The 18,656-nt window shown below is 40.3% G+C and overlaps 1 protein-coding gene across 3 annotated transcripts in view; it reads left to right on the top strand.

The window, feature by feature from the left end:
• Positions 1-13,445, top strand: part of IFT81 (intraflagellar transport 81) — a 45,363-nt gene extending 31,918 nt beyond the window's left edge. The window contains exons 15-19 of one of the 3 annotated variants that reach the window (XM_027652131.1): positions 1,162-1,233; positions 1,323-1,408; positions 5,265-5,310; positions 6,230-6,389; positions 13,399-13,445. In XM_027652131.1, coding sequence (XP_027507932.1) covers positions 1,162-1,233; positions 1,323-1,408; positions 5,265-5,310; positions 6,230-6,389; positions 13,399-13,430 — 396 coding nt within the window. In that variant the 3' untranslated portion in view covers positions 13,431-13,445. Of the gene's footprint in view, positions 1-1,161; positions 1,234-1,322; positions 1,409-5,264; positions 5,311-6,229; positions 7,462-13,398 lie in introns of those variants that run through there. The other 2 variants (XM_027652133.1, XM_027652132.1) reach the window with 2 other exon arrangements.
• Positions 13,446-18,656: the final 5,211 nt, after the last annotated feature.

Genomic DNA, 18,656 nt, shown 5'->3' with positions numbered 1-18,656 from the left:
AAATAAGGATTAATTTATCAAGACAAATCTTTCTATGCATTTAGCAGATTCTTTACATTAGGAACCAATCCCAGGGATAATTAATGACTGACACTGATGGCAAGGAGACTTCATTAAATGGGACTGTCTTGTATTCCTGTACTTAAACAGGATTTTTTTTAAAAAAACCCATACAGGTTTAGCTAAGAGCTTGTGTGTCTGTAGTTTGTGCATTGCCTGAAGGAGGCTCTTAAAACAGCCCAGTCCTCAAAGGTGGGCACAGTATCAACATGTTTATGTGGATCTGCTTTATCTCACTTGATCACCTCCTGTGAATTTTGACTGGGCTTGGCTTTTCAAGGCCTTGCCCACAAAGGAATATACTTTGAGATAAAAAGGGAGTACATTTAAAGTGTGGGTGGACATATACATAGTTATTTTCCTACACTAAAAGTACTTTTGTATGGTAAAAGAATCCACAGATGGACCTGGTATGAAGTCAGACAGTTCCACAAGAACTGTCTTACAACAGCAATCAAGGCTTTTTTTCTTGGCAGACAGCTCCTAGTAATTTTCTGACACATGATGACAGTCACATCCACTGATTGAGCTGGACATGAGTAGAATTCAGTTTTACAGCTGATGGTGTGAAAATCACACAGTGACAGAGCTCAGAAGTCGACAACTGCAGTGTGACCCAGAGAACAGGATTTGGATTATTGGGGTTTTTTTAGAGTGGACCATGTAGAGATGGGAGTAACCCACTTTCTCCATACTGCTCCACATAATTATTGATTGCTCATTAACATCCCATTAGCATGTCTGTACCTTCTAACATCCCTTTTGCAGATGTGTTCCAGGAAATGCTTGTTCACAGCTGTATTTGGCACTTCAGATGTGCTGAGGAACAAGAGTCTTGGCAGCACTTGTGAAGTGTTTGGAAGTCAGTCATTAATAATCACCCATTAACAGTCATTTCTCATCTCTGACTATGACTGAAACTGCAAATCTAAACCCAATCAGCTGTATTTCACTTTAAAAGAGACTTCTGAAAAGCCCAAATTATATGAACATCTGAGAAATTATTAATTCAGGATTATTCTTATAAACTCTCACGGTTTATATGGCAACACAGGGCATCTCCTGGGGACTTTCAGTCACCATGTCCTTATTCTCCCACAGGAAGTGAAAGGGCTTCTGGAGGCTTGTGCCCAGGAAGAGAGCAACTACCGTTACATTCACTGCATGAAAAGGGTAAGGTCACAAGAGGGGCCAAATTATTCATTCTGGAATAAGAGTGCAATATTTTTATATATAGATATTTAAATTATGTCTTTTTATAGACCCTGGAGGTCCAGCTGCAGCGGGCTAAGGAAGAAATGAAGGCCTATGTGTCCCCAGACCCACAGGAGCGACGGAAGGCGATCCGGTGAGTCCATCAGTGTGTTCCCTCTGTGGGATGAAGGATGTCCATAAACTGAGGCTGAAGTCAGGAATTTTCTCACTGGCATTTGAACTGGAGGAGTTCACCTGATAAATTTAGAAGCACTATAATAATCTAAAAATAAGCAGCTCAGATTCCAGTCTATACTGCTGTAAACCTACAAGTTCTCTCAGACATTCCAGAAGGTTTTCCCTTCCCACTGGAGATTCTCAGCCCCAGAGAGAGGTTTAATTGCACCATCCCATGAAGCTCCATGGTTACCCTCAGTTTCATTTACTCCAGCATAAAGCCATTTGCTTCATCCTGTGATTCTTTTCAGGACCCCTCACCTTTGTCTGGCAGGGAGAGAAGCAGGAAATACTATAAATTGAGTTGCTGATTATCTTTGGTGTAGTTTTAGTCCTGCCAAAGATGGAAATGTTTTCTGAGAATGAGATATTTTGGATTAATTATCTGTGCTAAGAAGTCTAAATATTACCATGTCATAGAGATTTTTTTACACTTTACTAAATATTTTTGTAAAAGTATCCTGTTTAAAATTTGTGTATGTTCAATCTTCTAATACAACGTAAAAGTTGAAATGAAATTCAGGCAACAAGTCAACAAGCTGGTTCAGCCCCATCAGAATTAAGCATCAGGAAAATCCAAAACATTTATAGCATTCATTTGGTAAAAGTGTCAAAATCCCTGAGGTTTATTCTTCATATTTAGTTTTTCAACATTTCAGAATTTCGCAGGAAATAGAAATTCTTTTTTCCAGAAAAAAAAAATAATCATAGATCCTTACTGCCAGCAAAATAATGAAGCTGAAACTGGTATTGATTGATTGCTTGGACTTTAAGAAGCCACAGCAACATAATTCCTTGATGTGAGGCCTCTTTCATCTCTCTGCATTTGTGTTTCAGTGACAGGACAGATTGTTGCTCGGGACCTGTGTCTGTTGTGTCAGAGCTGTGCCTCTCCTACAGGCTCCTGTACAAAGTGCCAAAGCGCTGCACAAAATTGTCCCATTCACAAAATAAGTTAAAAACATGACCAAGTGGCAAAGCAAAGGTGGAACTGCTTAATTAGATAATTAATAATGATTCTACATTCCATTTGAAAGCTTTGGGCTATCCAGCATTCTGACATCACAACAGAAAAAGGGAACCAGGAGTTGTCTGGCACTTCTCAAAGGAGAGGGAAGAATAAATTGCCTTCCCAAGATATCTGTCCTCTGAGGACTTTTACCTTTCAAGAGTCATTTCTGGACCTTTCTCTTGCAGTGGTAGCAATGAGGGAAGAACTGTTTTATCTGTCAGTGTACGGAATCAAATGTCATTCGGTGTCACTCATGGAGTGAAAAAGGCAGTAGTGGACCAGTAAAATTTTACAGGCTCTGGAATGGGGCCCTTGACAGGGATAGAGATATATCAAACAGTGAGAAAACTCCAGGGGTTCCCTCAGGAGACACTGAGAGATGAGGTTGTCTTCCTCCATCAGATCCTTCCTGAACCACAGGTTGTCCCGAAGCCCCTTGCACTGGTGCCAGTGGAGCTGCATCTCCATGTTCTAGAACATGAGGCAGAGACCACCAGGAAGTGAAGGACTGGATTAATACCTGTCAGAGAGACCTTCTGCAAGGATCTGAGGCATGAGAATGCTCAAACACTGGGTCATAAAATAAGAGGAAGAAAAGAATCGACAGTACAAATGTTAGGGTGGGAGAAGGACAAGGAGAGAGAATGTTATCCCATCTCACAAAATAATGGAAGGCTGTAGGAAATAAAGGATTTGTCTAATGAAGGACAAGGAAACAGCAAAATTAAACAGAAGGATGAAAAGAGAAAACCCTTAGTGATGATGTATTTATGAGGATGAGGAGCAGCTGAGGCAGCGGGGTCAGACATAAGGCACGGCCCTTCTGTGGCTGTGGGGAAGGGAGTGCTGGGTTCATTCTCAAATGCTGAGCAAAAAACACTTGGGAAATGAACATCCAGGATGTGAGTGTTCACATGGACCAGCCATCAGAGCCTGCTGCTGGAATGGAGCATGAGCCCAGCTCTGTAATTCCAGGTATGGTGAGGGGAATGTGAACACAGTGTTACCCCTCTCCACTGTCCCCGTTTCACTTCCCGGCTGTGGAAATTATCCTCCCACAGGGACTAGACACAGTTCTGACCTTTTTAAGAGGTCACAGACCCGTCTCATTTAAATGAATTACAGCAAAGTTCAATAGAGAGACCCTTGCAAAATATAAAATGAGACAGTAACATTTGTCTCTAGACATCCCTTTAGAACCTGAATGTATTTTTCAGCAGGCACTGGAATGTAAACGGAGTAAAAATGAAGCATAAATAGACCAGCACTTTCCTAGCAACGTATTGAACAAAAAATGTCTTAATTCAGACCCTCTTTATTGAATATAAACTCTGTTCTGTGGAGTCACTTCTTAGGAATGTGAAAAGTTAATTTTCTTCTCTAAAAATAGAAAGTCGTGGGGTTTTTAACAAAGTTATTAAGTTACATTCTTTCCAGTCATCATTATAAATAGTAAAGAAAAACTTACTAGAAAAGACATAAAATCTTCTGATTACTTTGAAAACTCTGCTTTTAAAAAAAGGGTATTCTTGAGGCCAAATGTGTTAGAACATGTGCTGTGTGCCAGGGCAAACAAGCAGCTTCAGCCTCACCTCTGGGTTGGTGACGATTCCTGGGGATGAGCAGGACAGCAGAGCACCTGGAGCAGCCTTGGGATGGCTCTGATTTGTCCTGGCTGGAATTGTACAAGAGCAAGAGATCATAAAGTGATCCTGTGGCAGGCAGGACCAAGTGTTCCAGTCAAAATCCTGGAGTACTTGGTAGAAAGGGAAGGAATAAAGGAACGTGATGCCAGGAGTTCACACGGCTGCTCACCATGTTCCAGCAAACCTTCACGCTCTGGCACCACCAAGGCTGGCATTGCTTTCTGGAAATTAGGATTTCTCTACACAAAGGTCTTCTACCCTGAGCAATCTGGAAAGTCCTTTACATGAACTGGGTTATGTTGAATTCCACTAGCACACCCTCACACATAAATGTAATGATTACACACAAAATATAATTGATTTTTTTTCAAGTGACTCAGTGAATAGTTTTTTTCTATTGTCACGTTGAAAAAAAATTTGAGGTAAGTCCTAGTGCTGTCTCTGAACGGGGCTGTTGTGGTTTGCATGTTCAATTGTCAGGGTTCATGTGTCAGGTTTGGGTATGCCAGAGTGATCAGCCACTTGTTACAGACCAAGGTGCACAGCCAAGACTTTTAGTAATGAATGTCACCGGTTACGCTGCTCGGCCTATATTTAGGCCCCGAAATGTGAGGGCTGTTTTCTGGGAGAGGAATGCACAGCAGTCCCATTGCAGCCCCTGGGGTTGTCAGACCTGGGCTGAAATACTATTCCCCTTCATTCCTGTACTTTCCCACTCATTCCAGCGCTGCATTCCCAGCAATTAAGGGCTGTGGATCTGTGAACTCTGACGCTCGCCATGGTTCACCTCGGGATATCACCAGGGTAAATGCATTATGACAGGGATCAGGTACATCTTATCTGGAGGATCTCACTGTTGCTTTCAAGCTGGAAGGAGGAGTTATCATGTCTGCTTCAAAAATGTAAGAGATCTTATCCAGTGTCACTTTTCCCAACTCCACAGCTGAGACAAAGAGACCTGATCCTTGATGTCAAGGGATGTGTTGTCCAATAACAAAAAGGTTTCTTCGTGCTATGAACCTCCCAATACTTCCATCCTTTTCCATGTTTGCATCATTATTCTGTCCTGTTACATAGAACCAAATCATGATAAAATCATTTTATGTTTCCTTTAGAGAACAGTATACACGGATGATCCTTGAACAAGAAAACCTCGGGAAGGTGAGAATGAGGCTTTTACTTTGTACAAACATTGGACAGTTCATATTTTTGTGGGGTTTATTCCCAAAGGCTGTGGTCAGTCTTTTATAAAAAGCATGTTGCAGCCTACAAAGAAAATTCCATCACTGCTGGCATTGGTAACTAATACCCTGGAAAGGGATCCTGCTCACTCCTCAGGGCTTGATTTCCTGCAGGGAATAGCATGAGCTGCTGTAAAAGATGTCAAACAGCTCAATGTGACAGCACATTCCCTGAAAACCATTTGGATAAGAAACTGAAACATGGGCATAACGAACTGTGCCAGCTCAGATTTTCTGTTGTATATAAAGCAACCTGTTGAAGACAATAAATTCTGAGCCTGTCAACCTTATCACTGTTGTTAAAGGCCAGGGGATCATCTGCCTTAGACAAAACCAGTTGTCCAGTTTTAATCTTGTCTGAAGCTCAGATCAGCATGGACAAGGTTGGGCTTAGCAAGTCACACCAAACAGCTTTTATTAATTTCCTTTTCTGAGTCAGTTTGGGGGGGTTTACAGGTTTGGGCTGCCACTACTAATAATCAGGAGTGGGTTTAATTGTAAAACATTGATTTCATGTTATAATATCATGATAGGAATCTATTGCACGTTGCACCTTGATACTGCAAGAGCTCTGTGTGGAAGTGATCTCAGATTTTTAGCATAAATTCTCAAATAGATAAGACTAATATTTAGACAGTTAAAAAACATGGAAAGAGTTGTCAATCTGTACAAAGATCTGAGTCCCAGGTGTGAATGCATTTAGCACTTGCAAGGAGTGTTATCAACTTGAACAAAACAATATCTCAGTAGCATATAAAAATCTGTCATTCCAAGCTGTGTGAGCAATTCTTGTGGCGTAGAACTCTTCCAGAAATCTAATGTTTTTGTATTTTTAACAGAAATTACGAGAGAAGCAGAAGGTTGTACGGGAAAGCCACGGGCCAAATATGAAGCAAAGGAAAATGTGGCAGGACTTTGAGCAGTTAATGGAATGTAAAAGAGAATGTTTTCAGAAACAACAAAATCAAGCAGCCATTGGTCAGGTCATTCAGGAAGGAGGTAAAGACAGGCTTGTGTTATGAATTCTTCCTCCCAATACCTACATGAAGTGGCTGTGTTGGCTTCTGAACGGAAAACTCTTACTAAATCCTGTTGCTTTCATCAGTTCTACAATTTTTGTACAGTATTTGGTTTTGGTGGATAAACAAAGAGAGCAACAGGCCTGTCTGTGAAGCTTCTCCTCCACTGTTTCAGTGACCACGTGCTGTGGTTGGAAGGTCTGTTGGAAGAGCTGCACTGGGGTGAAGCTCCTCCTAAATCCCTGGTTTATGAGGCTGGGAAGGGCATCTGCAGAGAGATCAAAGAGAAACAAATCCTTCTCCAGGGTCAGGGAAAACGTACGTAATTGCTCTGCCTCTCATTCTCTATCGCTGAGGTTACATTTTTGCAAGGCCTGGGGCTTGATATTGTATAATTGTGGCCCTCCTGGCTTGGCCCTCTCCTTCCCTATTGTCCTTCTCCATGCAGTGTGACTGCAGGAGCTGCACAGCCCTGGCCTCACAGCCCTGCTCAGACTTTCCTGGTCATACTTTCCTTGCATGGTTCAGTTCAGCTGATTGTGCTTCCAGGAGACACTTCATTGCTGCAGCGTCAGGAGTCGCTTTGGAGAACAATCACTTGGATTCTGAGCTTTTTCCATTATCTTTTGTTGTTGTTTTTAACAGAAGTATTTTTCTTGCACATTTACCTCCTTTATTTTACTTTTTTCTGAGTTGCCCATGTGAAAAACGGAGGTCAGCTAAAGCTTTCCCCTGTGAGGATGTTTTGAGCTGCTTTGTGTGCACAGGGTGGTTCCAAAGGGATTACACACCCAAAGAGGGTCATCTCCTCCCTCTCTTTTGGCTTGCTGGATTTCTAGATAGGTTGGTGGGGTTTTTTATAGTTTTTCTTGCCTGAAGTAGGATGTCTTTTCAGGATATAAAAAAAATATTTTTGCTTTCTTTGATACCTAACTGCGAGATCTTCTGCTGGTTTCTCTATCCAGAGAGAGTATGGTAATTATAGAGTTCCTAGTTTGTCTTTGCATTAAATACATTTGTTAACAGGACTAAAATAAAAGCTGGCAAAACTACATTGTGACTGTGTGGTATTCTTCTTTTTCACATTTCTTAGGTGAAAGAAGGAAATTGTTAGGGGCTGGGCCACAGGAAAAAGAGGTTTGAATGGCTCATTTAATGACATTTATTTCAGATGCCCCCAAAGGATTCACAAGGAGTGGAGTCAGATGCATAGATCCCAGGACAGGCTTTGTACCTGCCTGCCCTGTTCCAGGATCACCACATGGCACCTGCCTGGCTCATCAGGGCTGCTGAGCTGGAGAAAGTCATGACAATCCCATTCCTGGACTTCTAATGGAGGGGTTTGCAGAAGGCTTGACAGCAACAGTAAAAGAATGCAGACAAGTAGATATGAGACATGCTGAAAACGTGGGATAATCACCAAAAATGGGCATTTAGGTTACTTAGGAATCAGCCTCTGGTTCAGAGTCACTAGACAGGGCAGGGAGAAAGGGGATTTCTTAGACTTTAAGTCAAAACTTTTAACAAAACCTTAGAAATCCTATTTGACTGGACCATTTACACAAAGATGTATGACAGGGATTAGCCTGCTGCCCAGGAAAAAGCAATGCCTTGGAAATTCATGGCAATGATGTGGAGTAAGATTGAGCACAATCATTTTCTGTTTTTCTGTTCAGACAAACTAAGAATAGTTCATCTTTCTCCCTTGTAAAAACAGTTTATTGCTAGTTACTCAAAGATGACGTGATTGTTGTTCTGATCTGATTAGTGCTCTGTCATTTGTGCTGCACCAAGAAAGGGCACACAGATTATACACTGCAGCAGCAGCAGCAAAATGACTTTCTGAGATGAAGCAGAAAATCATAATAACTGTTATCAAAAGAAAATTGGAAAAACTCAAATGCTATTTTTAGCTTTTTATACAAGTGGACATTTAATAAATGCAGCTTTAATGGATTCTGTTCACTGGCTTTTCCACACAGGTGGGAGCATTCAGAAATCTTTGAATTTCACAGTTTTATCTTCCTATCTTGCAACAAAAAGCTAACTTCTCAATTTTTTTACTTTCTGATTATTAATAGCCTGGCTGGTTTATAAAATTAAACATCCCATATGGCAAAATACCTGCCTTCCCCTTGGGAAGGTCCAAATAAATCAAAAGTGTGTGTGAGCAAATTCAGGGCTGCAGCACTTACCAAATTTCTGCCGGCTGGAACAGTGATCTGAGCAGTCACATGAGCAGCAGCTCACTTCGTTTCCAAAGGCTTCTCCTTGTCCTTACCCAGAACTGGAGGAGGAAGCAACCCAGCTATAAAACTACTGTAATATTCTGCAGCTTTGGGGGATTTAGTGATGTTGATTTCAGCTGTTCTTGGAGCTACAGCAAGTTCCACATAGACCTGAGAGATAAAATAGTTCCAGGCACGAGAAAACACCACATCCACCCTCTCACAGGAGCATTCATTTACCATCTGGGTACCACATCATTTGGGTTATATTAGTGGTACCATTTTATTCCCATTTGAACTACAATAACTAAAATAAATGTTCTTATACTTCCTTAGCTAACCCAAATCTAGGATTACTTGTTTCTGTCTCTTCACTCCCATGGATATTACTGCTCAGGTTGTCGCATGCATATAGTTGCCCACAATCATAAAAGTTAGGCCCTTCTTTTGCATTTATTGTGTTTAAATGCACCAGTTTCCAGAGCTTTCTTAATAAGACTTCCCTACTGTGAGCAGTGTGATGCTGCTCACCGTTCCAAAACACAGAGCAGCAGAAGTGTTCAGCAGCAGCTCCATGCCTGGAAATGTCCTCGTGATGAGGACTTTGTGATTAACGAGCAGGGACACTTTACTACCCAATAATCAATATGGAATCTGTTCTCCTGGTGACTTGCTGGTTCAGGAACTGGAAATGCAGTTCAGAGCTGCTTCTCCTTGGATCAGTATTTCATGCCTGGTCCTGAAGGATGGCAGTGAAAGCTGGGCTGTGCCCAGCGAGCCATCGATGCAGAGCCATTTGGCAGTGCCAGTCCAGTTCCTAAATCAGCTCTCTGGCAGTGCTTGGCCAGCCTGGAGTCAGCTCCCACACGGAGGCAGGGGGTGATTGACTGAAAGACATGGAGGGTGGAGCACTGTCACCTGGAAGGTGTGTCCCTTTGGGAGAAAGGCAGGGGCACATTCACTGAAGAGTTGGACTCGGTGTTCCTTGCGGGCCCTTCCGACTCAGAATATTCTGTGATTCTGGGACACTGTTATTCTGTCACCTTGCCTGGGGATGAGGAGATGCTGGTCCTTGGTGGATCTGGGTTCTCTCTCTGGCCCTGCATTTGCTCAGACTTCAAAAAATCAAGCCTGTGTGTTCCTGGTGTTATCACTCCCAGCCGTAGTTTTCCACTGAGGGAACACAATTAACTCTTCACCTGCCTCTCTCTTGTGCAACCTGGAATGGAGTCAGGGTCGACATTCCCATGGACTTGTCGGTGTTCCAGTGAGGAAGCATTGCACAAATCAACAGCTTTATCACAAGGTCCCACCTGTCTGGGCAACACCCATGTGGGTAGTTGTTCTCTCACAATCAGTATTTGACCTATTTCCAGCTTGTTTCAAGAGTCCTTTGAATTCTCAGCATGAATTTAAAACGGGTTCTCCAAATTCCCAATGTCTGTTTCTGTAGCAGTAGTTTCACAGTGGCAGCCTCCAAATTCCTGAGGCAATCTGTGTTATCCCAAGGTCAGTGGGTGAAAAGGGTATTTTTCACAATTGCATGACATTGATTTTCATGATTCTAGTTTCCAGGCTGCTCCCTGGTGATGTCACCCCGGGTGAGGAGCTCTGGGGGTTTGGAGAGGGAGCAAACACGTTCCAAATAATCCTCAGGAACTGTGAGACAAACCACACCAGCCTTACTTTGACAAAACCCTCTCCGACTTCAGTGGGAGTTTTGCCAAAATAAGGTCTGCTGGATTTAGCTCCATGTTCTTCATCCTGACAGAACAAGCAGGAATTAAAGGGCCAGCACCTGATTTATAGCACACAGAGAACAAAAATCACGGTAATTATCTAAAATAACGATTTCCCCCAACACAAATCAACGTTCCACCAGACACATTCTGATTTATAACAAAAATTGTTTGTGGAGGTTTTTCCCAGCACAAAAAATTCAAATAACAAGTCCTGAGCAATACAGTTCGATTTTTAGTAGACAGCCATGAGAGACTGTTGCACAAATCTGGTGCTGAAGTATTAACAGTGTTTATCATTAGAATAAAACTGTATTCTTTACTTTGTATTTAAAGTTATTATTTAAATTTGTTATAAAAAAGTGCATTTTTCACCTTTTCTTTTTTACACTTCCATTCTGTAAAGTTATTAAAAAATATGGTTTTGCTAATTAGGATACCAACAAGCAGCATTTACTGAATGCCAGGAACTGGAGTTCTTTTTCTGCAAATGGATCTTCTCCAGCCAATGTCTATTTTCCTGCTTCAGTTCAGTCTCTTATTACACAATAACATGTCATTTTAAGCTTCTAAATTTTATTGCAAGTTCTAAACTCACTCCTTTATACAATAAGCACTTAATTAGGTCTATTCTTGAAACAGGATAAAGCCAAATCCTGCACTTTTTGCTAATACCAGGAAAAATGCAGTTGATAGAAATATGGAAAATGGGATCTTACCAGTTTTCAAAGATGAATTTCTTTCTCTCTCCCTACTTATTTTTCCTGGAATGCAATAGGAAATATACTTTGCACTTAGGAAGCAACAACAACAAAACCATAAAGACATATATCACATAAAAATAATCAGCAGGTGAGGGAAATAATGAAGGAAATAATCTCTCAATTTCCTTATAAATTTCACTGCTGGTTCATGCTGAAAAAAAAAAAGCCAAAAATTAAAACCCATTAAGATTTTCTGCAATTAAAATTTGTAGGAGTTTTATGTTTGGGGTTTTTTACCTAGATTACAGTTTTTTAAATAGCAGTTGAAACTCTAAGGTTATAAAATAAGAATAATTCAGCAGTTTACTTGGTTTACACTATTGCAGCATTTTCTGGTGAGTAAACTGGTGTTTAGACCTTTCTTTGCAATTATCACAGAAATCTTAGAGCCATTAGTGAAGAATTACCACTAAAAAAGAATTACCAGTAAAAAAGCAAAAAGGGCTGATTAATTTGGGGTTCTAAAAAATGAGTAAATTTAAAATTAAAAAAACACATTAAAATTATACATTTTGCTTACCAACTGCTATTAAAGTGATGCAGTGCTCTAAACCAGCATTCTGGGAACTGCAGCATTAGAAACGTGGAGGTTTTTAAAGTATTTATAAAACATTGTCCCCATCTCCCTCATTTTGTGCTTAAAGCCTGAAGTGTTTTTATAGCACGTTAAAAAGCAAACAGAGCTATGAGAACACTGAAAGTCACCCACAGACAACCTGTTCCACTAATATTTTACATCCATGTTACATCTCCTGTCCCAAAGGGTTTCTCTCCTCCACGTGGGCTCTGCTCCGGTGCTGCACAAGCCAGGGAGCAGGAGAGATCCAGGTGATGTTCCCAGGGTAGTGAGGAAAATTGGGCTTTTATTATTTCATGGGCAGGGACAGCATCATCCTGACATTAAATCTCCTTCAGAAAACATCTCCCACAGCTCAGAACTAGAGAGCAATCTGGGTTTGAACACCGAGATGGAGCGTGGCTCACTCCGAGTGGGTTCTTACTGTTGTGCTGTTCCTTTTGTGGTTTTTATTTACTATCTCTACTTCAATCACTTGTACTCTGTATTCTACAATCATTTGTATGGGAAATGCATCCATTTAAAATCTCATCCCATGAAGGTTCTTTTCTGCTTGTTGGTTTAATTGAAGCGAAGGTTGATGATAAAACACGCTGAGAGGGAAGGAGGGAACTCATATACTGGAAAAAGCACTATAAATATTTTCCTGGGATCACTAGCACAACCTTGTAACACTTCACCCCGTGTTGTGGAAAGAATTAGACAATCCTTTTATGAAATATCTAAAAGGTGTTTACAATTCCATCCCAAATTACCGTGGCTTTAAAGAAAACATCCCATGATTCTTAATTCCGTTATTAAATTTATTTTCAACCTTTTTCTTCATTCTGGTATCAAATTTATTTTCAGCCTTTGAGGGGATTCACTTGCTGGTGACTTGGCAGTGTCAGACAAACGTTGGACTTTTACTCTGACACTTGTTGAAGAATTTGATTGAAACTATATATGTCCAGATAACACCCAACAAAGTGCCCCTCTTGCGTTTGTTTCGAGATATTTTTGGAAACAACAGAGGCGACCTTGGACAGAGCTGCTTTTCCAATTTAGGACTTCATTTGGTCTAAGAGAGTAAAATTATACTCCTGAATCCTTTTGTGTACCCACAAACAGGGCATTTTTATTTTATGCCATTGCAGAATTGTTTTTCTGTACGTTCTCAGCAGCGTTGATCTGTTTAGGATAAAAATGACTTTAGATAATCAAGAGTTACTTTCAAATGTACATATAAATAGTCTGTGACGTATCACATGTCCCTTAAAAATGTTGTGTAATCCAAAATATCAGCGACCCTTTATGTAACACCTTTGCTCCTCTAGAACCAGAGCTAATAAACAAGGGTTTGTCTTTGCTTATAAACACGAAAAATGAGATTTCAAAGCAGAGCTCACGCAGACTTGATGTAAAGTCTAAATGAGGAGTGGCAATGCTGGGATGGGGCTGACACCTGTCCCCTCACAGCACAAAGAGTGTTTGTGAGGCTCCCAGTGGAAAAGCCAAGGTTGGGAGCCAGGTTCTCTCATTGGGAGCAGGGGATTGTTTTCTCCTCACTTGGGTTTGCCAGCTGTGCAATCGTATCTGTAACACTTTATTGCATCTAATCACTTAAGATGTTTTAAATAGTTTGCACTTAATTTTCTATACAATCAATACATTTTAATTCATTTGTATTGCTCTGTTACAGACATCCTGCACTCTGGAACAAAATGGGATTAGTTTGTGGCAATGATAATGCAGTTTCACTGCTGGGAATAAAAGGAGAATTGACAAAGTAAGTGTTCTGGTCATTCCCCTGCACAGTATTTACTTTCTTCAATCATAATGTTGTCCAGTGTTACCTAATGATCAAATCCAAGGAATAATGTGGAAATTAAATCTAGACACGCCAGTGCAATCTATCTGACAGTGGCATATGTAAATACACTGCTTGGAAGTATACTGTTTATATGACTTTGATCACAGTCGGTGTCAATGCACATTTTTATAGCTCTGTTACACCCTGACTGTGACTGGTGGCTCAAATTCTAACGGCAGACTATCCAGTTCCCTGATTTTATGGCATTGTCATGTAAAGTATTTGTGGGCAGCTTAAGAGAAGCGACTCTGATCCTGGGAGCCTGTGTGACTGCATTACCATATGCACAAATCAGGATAAAATAAACTATTTGCTTTAGCAACTTTCATCAGAGAATCTCAAAATAATTGACAAACAACTCTCAGTCAGTCTGTTGGCCATGGAGCCAGATCAACAAGTTGCTGCTATTTATGTTATTTTCTAGATGAACAAACCCCACAATGGAACGAAACAGAAGCAAAACCAGTCCTTGTCTCTGTGCTGTGGTCTTGGGGCATTCCCAGGATTCCCAGGCTGATCTCCCTGAGAAACCTCCTGACTCTGGTCCTGAGCATGGTTGTTCAGACCCCCAAACCCTCATCCAAACCCTGAGGTTTGGAGTGTTGGGACATAAAGGAATGACATACAAACATCACCAAATTTCCTGGTCAGTCCTCGCTCTGAGTGTCCTCAGCTGCCCCTGCCACTGCCTAAAAAGTAATTCAGGAGTACAATGTGTGTACCTTTGCAATGTGATAATTCACTGGAAAGGTCGTAGCAGATACAAACAAACAAATATGACACAGACAAACATAGAGACAACTCCTGAAGGAGTTTTTAATTAACCTCTAACGAGGAATTTCAAACACAGAAAGCACCACGAGCACCTTCCTCGAGCTAATGGAGTCAACGAAATGAAATGTGAGATTTTTCTCCTGCCCTGAGATCTTTTTATAATCCCAGGGAGATAAGATCAGGAGAAGCAGTCCTACAGAGAAGCCCTGTGTGAGTGGATGTGCATGCAAGTGTACACACAAAGTCTAACAAGGTCTCACTTAGAAACCAGGACACAACACTCTGGGCAGCCTCAGATTTGTGGGCCTGTTCTCTGCACATTTCAGTTTTTTACAATTGTCTCCTTTGCGCTGCAGCTGTAACATTAATTATATAACCTTGAGCTGAAATAACTGGAAATTCAATTTTTTCTTAAACATCAGAGGAAGCAAAGAGATTTTGAATATTATATTATTTGAATATTATTCAATGTTGTCTTCAAAAACTGTAAAGGTGCATGAAGGGGAAAGGCCTACAAGAGAAAAAGTGGCTGGCTTGGAGCATGGCAAGGGATGAGAGAGTTTGGGCTTCTGGTTTATTGCCCCAGGCAGCTGCAGACAAAGCTGCTGCTTCTGCTTGTCTGTCCTCAGAGTGCTGGAATTGGCTGGATTAGACCTCAAATAGAAGGGCAGCAGATTTATCACTGAGCACTAAATTTTGTTTTTATATATGAGAACAACTCCAGGGTAACCTCAGTTAATGAATAACCCAGTCAGTGGTGAAAGCTCCTATTTAGTCTGATAAATTTGGCCTTAAACAAAAACTTCTGTTGATACAAAGATATACCACAGGGGAGTAAAAACATTTTCCCTATGAAAAACATTCAGTCTTGACAGAAGAAAAAAATTAAATGTTCACATAATTTCATTAAAAAACCTGGAAAATCATGTTTAAAAAAGCCTCACAACTTTATAATGCAAAGTTAAAATTTTCAAAAGAAAATTAAGACTTTTGGGAAAAAAAGAAAATAACAAAACCGGGTTCTTTAGTCAGCACAAAAAAAATAAAACCAACTCAAAATTCTTTGATGGAGATATTTTCCTTACTTAGAAGATGTACAGCCTGTTATTGAGTAGTTCCATTAGAATTAGATTAACTCCTCATCACAGGCTCAGCAATGTTTACAGTATTTATCCTCCAAGAAAAGACAAGGATACTGGAGTTTCATAATAAGGGAATTTTTCTTTGATACAGCATCTGAATCAGAGCCAATTTTACCTGCAAATACATCATTCTGGTGCAATTTATCTTTGTTTGAAACAATCTATGTGGGTACATTCAATTTTTATAAAAGGGCATTCAACAAATAGAGTGGTTTGCAATGTTATTGCTTCACTGATGCATAAATATTGAATCCCAAAACACAACATTAGCTAATTAAGCTGGGGGTGATTATTGGCTGCAGGAAAAGCACACACTAAGGGAGCATGGATTAAGCCTGCCCTCTTACTGCACTTACTGTGGTTGCTCCCTGAATACAATGAGGATGTAGGTTTCCAGGAGATTAAATCCAGCAATAATTCACACCTGGAATCTAAAAGAAGGCCAAAAAAAAAAAATTTAGATGGAGCTTCTTAAATCCAGGGTGCTGCATAGACTGTATGGAACTTAAGCCAAAGCTTCTTCAAAGCCAAAATCCCTCCAGTAAAATAGCAGTGAGAACTCTGCTTTTAGCTGGAGTTGTTACTTGGCACTTACTCACACATTCTGTGGTACTGAATAGTCAGGAAAACCCAAGTGGTAGCCAGGGGAAGAGGTGGGACTGCCCTGCTCTGTGGCACCTCAGTCTGAACCAGCCTGGCACTACGGTGACAACAGTTTTTTCAGTCGTGCTGGCACAACTCTGTGAGGCTGCACAGCCAGGCTTATCACAATATCCTGGTGAAAGATGATTATTAACTCAGTTGCTCAGTTTATAGCCACAAAATTACTGTGAAAGCACAACTGAAGGGGTGGAGAGCAGCAGGTAGGGAGCTGGGAGCAAGGGACACAGGGAACAAGGGCTGGAGCTTCCTAATCTGCCTTCCCACTCAAAGAAAATGCTTTGCAGAGCTGTACCTCTGTCTGCAGCTCCTTTTGTCCTCAATGTGCTTCAGGCATCAGCTCAAGACAGTCTGGAGACAAATTAGGAAAGTAACAACTGTTTTATTAAAAAGCTCATAAGCCAAGGTGAAATCTTCCCTTTCATCAAAACCTGCTCCCCTAATGGGATGTTGAGTGATCACAAAGTTAAATAGCAGAAAACAAGATAGAAATTTTATCACTTAAGAAATGCTTACCAGGCAACCAGTGCTGGGAAGCAGGAAATTAATGCTGATAACTTCTGGTTAACTCTGTCAGAGGGGTCGTGTTCCTCTCCACTGCGTGTCTAAAAAAATGGAATACAAAAGTGCAGGAGGATCACCTGGGCTTTTGATTTTCCAGGGAAAGCTTTTTTCTCCATAAACTCATTGTCCTCCCCTCACAGAACATACACATCTGTTAAACCAGAACATAAAGTTCTGGAAATCTGTCGCCTACTCGATGGTATAAATCAGCCTAAGTTGCTTTCTTGATGTCATGGGACAGAAGGGACAGATCTCTTCTGATTTTGGAGCGAGCAAAGAGAAATCAGACTGCTCTGATCAGTGCACCCCATCATGTACACTGAGCCTTGCTCTTGTTAAGGCAGGACTTCATGACTTTGGTTTAGTGCTACAATAATTTCCAGACACATTGTACATGGTCTGTATATTGATAATATGAGGTAAAATACAAGAGTGAGGAGGTTATAAAACTGCTTATGCAAGAAACGGTGGAAAACTCCAAGACACTGGAATCCAGTTATGGGTTGTTATGTAATTCAAGTAGACAACATTTTTCAGTCTCTTAAGCAATGAAAAGTTAAGATATGTAATTAAAAAATAAATTAAAAAAAAATGTAATAATATTATCATCATGTGTCTTGTTTATGGTCATTTTAAGGTATGAGCACAGGAATGATTGCACACTGTGCCAGTCTGGTTTGGGTATTTGCCTTTGCAAAACTAAAGAGATAAGTTGCAAAGGAAACATTTGTAATATTGTTTTTCTGAGTAAATGCTTTCATCTCAAGCAATACACATAACTAATACAAATGTAATAATAAATGCATAACTGCCAGCAATCCATGCAATATCCTAAAAATGCCATGCAAAATAAAAACGTTTGCTTATAGGAATTGTTAGACTTTCCTCATTCCATAACCCCTCTGAACTGAATGAACTAACCTCTTTTGAGTCAATCAAGTCACACCTACCTGGGATAAAAGAGTCTGACCCAAATAATCCCGAATTAGATCATCAGCTGCTGACACCATCGATCTCCCGAGGTTTGGGGTGGCCTGAGCTGCCCTTGTTCACCAGCAGCTCAGAGAACAGACTTCTTTCTGAAAGAAAAGAGGAATTTTAAACAATAATATGTGCAATACTAAAATAATCATGTTAGGCCTTCATCTTCTTGGAAGTATCTTAATTTGCTGCCGTTAACATGTAATCAGAAACCAGATTATGACCTTGTCAAGCAGAACAGCAATTATATAGTATTATATTCTTGCTAATACAGTTGGGGCCCTGCTTGCTGCCTTTTATTATACCTTGCAGGAAAATTCAGGTGCTGTTCAAACAATTTTAAGTTCTTAATATTGGGTTTGATCTGCCAAAATCACCACCCAGAAGTTCAGCTGCAAAGACATTCTTTACACTAATCCATTTTCAGAAAGCCAAAAAGCTGGATAAATACTGAAGTTACAAAAGAATGAATTTCCCAATTATTCTCATGTACTGGGTGTTTAATATCTGTTGCCTTTCAAGAACATTATATTCTTGAGATAATTCAAATTGGGACACTGTTTCTAGTGCTACTTTTTCAGTACATAAATGTAGTCATTACATATGGCTTTGAAATTCCACAACGATATCTCTTAAAATAAAAATAAATATTTCAATTTTAGTAGCTTATGATGTAATTAGATGAAAAATGTTGCAAGCAAAACTTTTAATTTTATTGAGAATCACTTATGCACAGCAGTGCTCCAATAACTATAAAATCTGTTTGAAAAAGAAAACCTTGTTGGTATCAGGTACAAATAAAACTCATTCCTTTCCAAAACCATTGAGATGAAATCCTTTCAAACACGGACACACCAAGGCACACAATATCCCTCAGAAGGATCAGAAGGCCCTCACAGTAACTGCAGGGTTTTTTTCCTCATTTCTATGGCATATGTTTTATCAGAAATCACAGTTAAAAGAAAT

The sequence above is a fragment of the Corapipo altera genome, unplaced genomic scaffold, assembly GCF_003945725.1.
Source record: "Corapipo altera isolate COAL_440 unplaced genomic scaffold, ASM394572v1 67, whole genome shotgun sequence".
Classification (NCBI taxonomy): domain Eukaryota; kingdom Metazoa; phylum Chordata; class Aves; order Passeriformes; family Pipridae; genus Corapipo; species Corapipo altera.
The sequence above is the reverse complement of the archived record's forward strand: the minus strand, read 5'-3'. Positions and strand labels throughout refer to the sequence as shown.